The sequence below is a fragment of the Ictalurus furcatus genome, chromosome 7 (assembly GCF_023375685.1).
Source record: "Ictalurus furcatus strain D&B chromosome 7, Billie_1.0, whole genome shotgun sequence".
Classification (NCBI taxonomy): Eukaryota; Metazoa; Chordata; class Actinopteri; order Siluriformes; family Ictaluridae; genus Ictalurus; species Ictalurus furcatus.
Window position 1 is genome coordinate 6,906,492 of NC_071261.1, and position 8,567 is coordinate 6,915,058.

Consider the following 8,567-nt stretch of genomic DNA (forward strand, 5'->3'; position numbering starts at 1 on the left):
GAAGATTTAATGAAATGTCTGTTAAAAAATCTTTTTATCCATAACTCATGCAGCAAAGTGCCCTATATCTGTGCATGTGTCAGTGTAAGAATCTGATAAGCCAGATGTTTTTTGGAAACGTCTGGTCAACCAACAACCTACACGCTGGCTGTAAATAGTATGTTCAAAATAGTAATGGCACCATTCCACTCTTGAACATTTTTGCGGACACTATCAGTGTTACAAGTGTCAGTGTTTTTAAGTATGTAATTTAAGTATATTTCAGCAGTGTCTTCTTTTTACGTTTCAAACAACCCCGGCACCACAACCTTTGCATCACACCTATAGTGTTCCCATAGTTTTGACTTCCCTGTGCATTCAAACTGAAGTCTTCCCATAGCCATTTAGTTGCTGGTTGCTCATTAGCATCCAATGTTGGAGGTTTATTGAGCTTGATCTGAACAAGCAGAATTGGCCGGTTACACTGGATGGACCTAAATAGGTTATTGAACCCAGTGTTGCTCTGATGACAATATGCATCACCCATGTATTTTGTGGAACAAACATTTTTTTCTTGTTTTTATTCTTTTAGGGAACCCCCCCCGGAGATATGCTTGAAACCGCAACAAAACAAAAACATGAGTCACACAAAGTAAACCATCAGACTTGACAAGTATGCTACTAGACGGTGCTAGACGGTCTGCACCTTCAGTGTAGACAGCCCCCCCCCACCCCCCCACCGTCTAGCAGCATACTTCATACATACTTCATACATTCTTTTAGGGGTTCCCTAAAAGACCCTTATAGTGCCATGAGTGCAGCAGACATCTCCGAGCACCTTTCCAGTCAGTGGGTCGTTCCTCATGGCATCGTGGTGTATTTTATCTAGATGATATTCACCAGCCCTAAGTTTGGAGCTGTGAAACAGAATGCTAGTTACATATCTAACTCTAACGTGCTCATAATTTAAACTGCAGCATTAGCTTTTTCCCCAGTGTCACAAACGACTCGTTCAATGATCCGTTCTAAATGATTCATTCTAAACTCCTCCATTCAGAGAGCATACTCTGCTCTGATTGGTCAGATGTCCCAGTCTCTTATGATTGGTTTACCGCTGTTTCAAAAAGGAAACGCCCACTACCATAATGAGTTTCAGCTCCGTCTGTCAGCGAGCAGCCGATGAGGACCAGAGGCGGGGCTTTCTGTTGCAAACCTACGTAGGTTCGTACAGGACGTAAAGTCTGGAATCACTAAAGAATCGTTTCAGCCGTTCAGAATCGGTTCCTTCTTTTAGGAGTCGATAACTCTTAACGTTTGTCGTGCGCTTTTGATTTTCGAAACTTTGCAGACGTTTTACATTCACAAACAGCTCTATATACACACTACATGAAAGGTAATGTTTGAAAAACCATAATAGGTGCATTTATTTTTAAGCATTTATTATAATATTGGGAGATTGGGAGAAAACTACTGGATGGCAATATATCCGAAATGAGACAGCTCACCCTGACACCAATGATACACTGATGCAGGCCCACTTGCTAAACAATTCATACCTGTACCAGAATATAGAAGATGAATTAACCAAATAATATGCTGGGATTTTAAGGAGTTAAATTGTGATGCATTTCTGCAAAACTGATCTAATAATCTAGTCACTATGTGTCGATAATACTGCAGCAGTGCCGGACCAAAAACACATACAATACCACCTATCTGTACAGACACACACAACATGATGTCTTGAGAGTAACCTGTGGCTATCGAGTGGGTGAGCCAGACATAGGAGAGGAAAAAACAACGTTAAAATAGAACAGTTTGTAAGCAGCTTCCGCTATGTCTCACAGCGAAAGCGCCTCAGAGATCAGGTGCATCTGCATTGTTTTCTCTCAAAAGTGTATTTGAAAAGAGAACACCATTTAGTGTATATAAAAAAGTTTCTTTTTTTTTCTTTTTTTTTTGAACAGCTAGCAATCTAGAAATATTGCATGGTTATTATACAGGTGATTTTGCATACAGATCCACCTGTAAATTGAATTTCGCTGCTTTGTTATGGTACTTAATGCTAGAGTATTGACTAGGGGTGAAATACATTGACAATATCTGTATCGTGTAGTGCTCCAAATATCCGTATCAATATATACGTTACCCAATATATATATATATATCCCTACCACTATGCCCCCGTACGTAAAGAACTAGTAGCCTAATTTAAAGCCATGTGATCCTGACCAGGCATTTGCTAAGTCACTACGTGTTAATGAACATGGTCTTTCTTTGTCTCACAAGCTTCATATCTGACCGTTCACCCACACTTGATCACGTGGAGTCCTAATGCCCTGTGAAACTTTTTTTTAATAGTGGTCCTCTTATTTATATCTGTATTGATATCCATTTAGAACATATTATGGTGGCTTGACGGTTAAGGCTTCAGGTTATTGATCTTAAGGTCGGGAGTTCAAGCCCTAGCACTACCAAGCTGTCACTGTTGGGCCCTTGAGCAAGGCTGTTAACCCTCTCTGCTCCAGGGGCGCTGTATCATGGCTGACCCTGCGTTCTGACCTCAACTTCCTAACATGCTGGGGTATGCGAAGAAAAGAACTTCACTGCGCTGTAATGTATATGTGACCAATAAAGACTCATTATTGTTATTATCTGCACATTCTAAGTAACTTGTATTCATTGTTACATCCCTAATAGGGGGGATCCAAGGGGACAAGGAAACGAGAACATATATTTGGACTGCTGCTTTATTGGAATAACATTGAGGGCTGTTTGTTGCAAACAATCCCTTGGCATTCAATAGGACTCTGGAGTGCCTGCATCACTGATGGCTGAAGTCTCCGTGTGCTCTATTGTAAAGTAAGAGAGGAAAGAAAAGAGTCAGATACTGAAAGATAAAAGTCACGACATGAAAGATGTTTATAAAAGTCAACTGGTCATCTCCCTGTATTGAAGGCATGTCAGATCTACCTTCATACAAGAGACCATGGACTGCTCATGATTCAGAAGTGAAGTGAAGGTGTGTCTGATACGTACCTGTGATTAGCTCTTTGATTTGAATTCCACCTCCGCCAGCTGGGATTTTTTTTTTTTTTTTTAAAAATGGAGAGAAATTGAAGTTTAAAAATGCAAGTGGTACAAACAATACTGACAAAACTGCATTCTGTGCTACCTTGGATTAACTAGCTCATTTATCCTAGCTTGACTTTATTCATGCGATAAACAATGGCAGTTATGAAACAGGGGCAGAAGAAGGACTGCAGACAAACACTCTACTGCAATCATCGGTAGACATGTATATATATATATATATATATATATATGGATCTGGACTATACATTTTTGCGTATATATATGTATCGTCCAGGCATTTGCTAGTATAGAGCAGTGAAGTGAATGTACAGAGAAACTGTCACATGAACACTGAGACACAAACACTTCCTTTCCCCTCGCCTGCCATTGTCAGGTGCAATTCAAGGCCCCTTGCATTCATTTTTTAACGATCACACTCACTGATACTGGTGCGCACTCAGATAAATAGAATGTTCCATGATTCCCCCGATGGCTTAATACCAAGCAGTTTACTCATTATTACACATTATCGCTATATAACAGACAAGTATCTCTGTCCGTATACACACGCACCTAAAAACATGTACTTGTACTCATATAAATTTTTCAATGGTATTGATGCATCCTTAATTTGAACCATACCTAAAGTCATCAAATGCCACATATCAGTTGTGCTTTTGGTAAGACTACACCGTAGGCGTTTGGTTGAAGAGGACTTGCCTTTGTGGATGTATCTAGAGTGTATTTCCACGGAGACGTGGGGTGAGTCCTGGGGCGTGCTGGTTTTGGCCGGGGCACTCCCTACAAGACGGAAAATTGTAGATAAGAGAGGGCCACGTCCACCCCCACGCCTCAGGAATCTGGTCCCCTTTACTATACGGATACAAAAACTTGTGCAAAGCGCAAATATATCAAATGTGATGGCTTTGTCCTCAGCACCAGCATTTGTTTGATTTATGTTGAGCTCAAAGGTTTAAGGGATGGGATGGTTTTTGGACCAAAATGAAACCTTTTGGCAACTAGTGTCTAAGATTAAAGTAAGTGTGTGAGTAAAAAAAAAAAAAATGTGATCTAATGATCTAAAGGTCACACTAATGATTATATTTTGAAGAAGTGTTGTGTCATGTGATCAACAACTGATTTTCACCGCTATCAGTGATGCAGTCAGCTAAAAAGTTGCTGATGGTGCTTATATGCTTCTCTTATGACTGTTACATCCATGATCCTGCTTGCTTCGTTGTAAAAAAAAACCAATAATAATAATTAAGGATAGATTTTTTACCCCCCTTCATTTCCAGTGCTGTTGAGTGACAAGTAAAAAGCTGGTGGATATGACTGTATTGAGCAAGAATATGTTGTTGATATGATATGATGTTATGTGGCCTCTACCACAAAGATGTGAAGTTTAGAGGTGAGCCAGGCAACGGTTGCTAAGTAGTCTAAACAATCACCAAATCTATGATATAACAACACCTCAGTTTGGTTACCAAGTTAGCCAGGAATCTCATCATCTAAAAACCCCGTTTTCATTGAACATATGTCTGCTCTCACCTGAGAAAGTGTAGGACGTCTCTGTAAATTCTGGCAGTCTGAAAACAGGAAAAAGAAAGAGAGAGTGCGGATTAAAAGATGTCAAACCTCTTGTGGAGGTATATTTATTGGTGTTGTGGTATGAGTCTGATTTGAACGAGGCTCACTTGAAGTCGTCTCCCTCCAGGAGTTTTCTGTAGGTGGCGATTTCCACATCGAGAGCCAGTTTGACGTCTAGCAGCTCTTGGTAGGCTAGAATCTGTTTGTGAAGGTCATGTTTAGCGGCCTCGATGGCAGACGTGAGGCTGGCGATCTGGGCCTGGTGCTCAGCCACGCCCACGCTGGACTGAGCATTAGCTTCTGCCAAGCTCTGCTCCAGGGACATGTTCTGGGAAAACAAAGATATAGATATCACTTTATAGATTCTTTTACTTTCAGTTCAATGTGGTGAGATTGGTTTTCTTGAGAATGCTACACTGCATTCAGTAGATTTGACATGAAACAAATAAACCAAGGAGTACTAAGAAATTACGCTACAAGCCATAGTGTGCATGAACCTGCCAGAAAGTACCTAACTTCTCAACACTTCTCTGCATGGTATACAATCGAGTCAGTAATGTCAGAATGTTTGCAAGCTAGGATTTGTACTTTCTCTGAGAGCAAACACTGTGAGAAGCAGCTCTTCTCGTCCTGCGGTACTGACTTTCAAACCACTTCCTGTGCCTTCTGTTTCCTGTACCTGTCAACTGTGATTTATGGTAAATATGATAATCGATGAGAACTAAGCAGTGCTGTCTCTTGGCCCCACAAAACATGCCCAGCAAGCATTTGTTTCCTGTTCTGTCAGTTTACAGACATGCTTTCATTCTTTATAAAGTCCCCAGAATATAAAAAATCCCCCAGACAATAGAGGAAATTATGTTTAGATGACGGGGATAACCAAACTCAGATCAAGAACTTCAGTTAATGTTCACATCAGATGTCAGAATGAGAGAAAAAAAAATGGATCTCACTGACTCTGACTGTGGAAAGGCTGCTGGTGCCAGGTGGGCTGGTTTAAATATTTCAGAAACTGTTGATCTCCTGGGATTTTAACTTAGCACAGTTTCACGCTCACTGGATGATTTGTTTTTCACATTTGAAGTAAACTCTAGAGAATGTGCAAATCCCCGGAGATGAGTAGATTCTAAAATACTCAAAGCGGTCCACCTGGCACCAACAACCACACCACACTGAGTGTATCAGCTGTACATCAGGTGTTGCTTGTTATTCAAACACACTGCCCACTGAGATCAAATGAACTATATCTGAATATTCTGCAATTGAATAATCGATAAATGTAGTTATGAACATGCGCACAGACGTCAGCACACGTGTGTCTTAATTACTGATTTAATTTAAATAACCTTCACGTGCTATGCGTCATCACTGCTACTGATTCCAATAGCATTTCGAAAATGTATAATAAGTTGAATGTAATCTTTAATAATGCTATCGTTTTATAAAATGAAAATGATTAGTGGAGCTTTGGTCGTAGGCGTTCTTACTTCATGTGAATCTTTACGTATCGAACACTCACTTGTGAGAGAAGGCCCTGTAACTCTAACCCGAGCGCCTGTAGCTCCTTCCTGGCTGCTGTGATCTCGGCTTTGGTGGATGACACCGCCTCTGTGCTCTTAGCATTAGCAGTCTGTATTTCATCCATCTAAGAAAGAGAGAGAGAGAGTATACTGCTTAGTTTCTGGGACCCGGACTGGTTTAATACTGACAATCAGATTCATTTAGGTAGTAACAGAAAAGGAATTAAAAGAGTAGAATTAAAGATAACCCCTAAGGCATTTCTTATATGCTCGCCTTGAGTTTGTAGTAGGCTTCGGCTTCCTCTCTGTGCTGCTGGACGGATTTCTCGTACTCCATTCGCATCTTGTTGAGTGCTGTGGAGATGTCAAACGACTTGCCAGTGTCCACTTCAATCATGGAGACAGAGGTGTCCATGGTCGTTGTACCCAGTTTGGACTGCAGAGAAGAAAGCTCCTGAAGAGAGATGTATTTATGTATTAAAATAAAATAATAAAAAGTCTAAAATAGCAGCTAAGTGTTAACTAATAGTCTAAATTTGAAGTACCTCTTCCTGCGTTTTGGTGACAAAGTTCAGTTCATTCTTAAGGCTGGATAACTTTGCATCCAAATCAATTCTTAGGTCAGATGCTGCTTCAATGTCCTGAAGACAGAAATAGAGATAAATAAAGATAACTGTGCTTACAACAATGAAAACTACTTAAGGTCCCCCCCCCACCCCCCCCTTACCTTTTTCATGGCACCAATGTCTGACTCAAGCTGGAACCTGACCCCTTGTTCAAAGTCAAGTCTTTAAAGAAAATAATAGTAATAATAATAAATACAACAATACTGTTTTTGAGAAAAATAAGGCAAGAGAGAAGATCTTATTTAAATATACTAATATGCAAAAACAACACTATGCTGAGTATTTTATGCTATGTGCTTTATAAGCAGACTCAAACACATACTTGGCCTTGAGCTCATGGGCCGTGCCACGCACGTTGTCAAGTTCTATCTCCAGTTTAATGGTGTCAAGCGTGAGGTTCTGCAGAGTGGTGCGATACTCGTTCAACTGGGTCTCGTATTCAACCGTAGTAGTGCTTGACGATTCTGGGGACATGTCAGTGCCACCGGTCAGTTGGGACAGCTTCGCCTCCAGTGCAGCGTTCTCCTGCTGCAGTGCACGCACTTTGGCCATGTACACAGAGAAGCGGTCATTCAGGGTGGACAGCGTGGTTTTCTCAGCTGCACGAGATAGGACGGGAGCCAGAGTTGGGCCCAGAGCAGGACCACCAGCCAGAGCAGCACCGGCAGTCATCCCACCAGCTGCAAATGTGCGACCCATGGCAAATGCAGGGCTTGCAACTAGTGCTCCAGCTCCTCCGCCACTGCCCAGTGCCAACCCTGCACCACCTGCACCCTGTCCATAGCCCATACCAAGTCCAGAGCCCAAACCAAGTCCATAGCCCAGACCAAGTCCGTAGCCGAGACCAACTCCAGAGCCCAAACCAAGTCCAGAGCCCAGACCAAGTCCAGAGCCCAGACCAAGTCCAGAGCCCAGACCAAACCCAGCCCCAGCCCCAGCTCCAGACCCAGCCCCAGCAGCACCACCACTGCCCAGAACCAGACCAAGCCCCAGGCCTGCTCCAGACCCACCAAACCCTAATCTGGCTCCCCCACCTCCAGATGCTGAGAGACCAGACAGCCTGGAAGAGGACAGCGAGTAAGACAAAGCCATTATAGACAGTTGTGGATCACTGGAACAAGCACGATATGAAGAAAATGGAGAATGCACAAAGTTCCCTGAACTTGCAATGGTTTATATAGAGGCAGTGTTGAATAGGGAGGAGGAGGAGGAGGAGCAGCACTAATCTATAGTATGTGCCAGGACTTCATGCTAAGCTTTCTGTGCCATCCCCAAATTCCATGGATCTTGAAATCATAAGCTCTCCCTGAGGGAAGAGTCTATGCTTGATCACTATCAAGCACTGAATGATTTATAATGCCCTTAAACAGTCACGCACACTTAATCTTCCCATCAAACTGATGTTTGAGACTCTACTGGAAAAGTGTTTTCTGGATTTGTTTTATGATGGAAATTTCACCCCATCAAATATATATTTGACAGCCATCCAAAAGGGTAAGGGAACAGTCCACTCCAGTATAGAAAAAAAAAAAGTCCTTTAAACAGTTAAGCATTCTTAGCTTCCTAAAGGGGTTATACTTTGAACCCTCTCTGATAGGAAAACCCCCTGGTGTAGGATTGCACATAGAACTTTTCCTCAGATGTTATCCCCAGAGAGACAAATCTGTAACTGTCTTTTGGTTCCATATCTGCACCATGAAGTACTCACCATGAGATCCTTTCTATAGAGCACCTAAAACAAGTGCAGAAACAATTTTACTTTATAAAATAACTGGCT

General features: G+C 41.8%; 1 protein-coding gene across 2 annotated transcripts; it reads right to left on the reverse strand.

The window, feature by feature from the left end:
* Positions 1-2,711: 2,711 nt before the first annotated feature.
* zgc:136930 (uncharacterized protein LOC563946 homolog) lies at positions 2,712-7,955 on the reverse strand. Of its 2 annotated transcripts, XM_053628052.1 has the most exons (10): positions 7,113-7,955; positions 6,892-6,952; positions 6,710-6,805; positions 6,439-6,618; positions 6,164-6,289; positions 4,752-4,972; positions 4,606-4,643; positions 3,775-3,855; positions 3,019-3,057; positions 2,712-2,831 (listed from the first exon to the last, which is right to left on the reverse strand). In XM_053628052.1, exons 1-10 carry the CDS (start codon positions 7,880-7,882, stop codon positions 2,779-2,781), a joined length of 1,665 nt encoding a protein of 554 aa, XP_053484027.1. In that variant the 5' UTR covers positions 7,883-7,955; the 3' UTR covers positions 2,712-2,778. The 2 variants fall into 2 exon arrangements, with proteins under 2 accessions (XP_053484027.1, XP_053484028.1); XM_053628053.1 differs by lacking the exon at positions 3,775-3,855 and having other exon boundaries at positions 7,113-7,954.
* Positions 7,956-8,567: the final 612 nt, after the last annotated feature.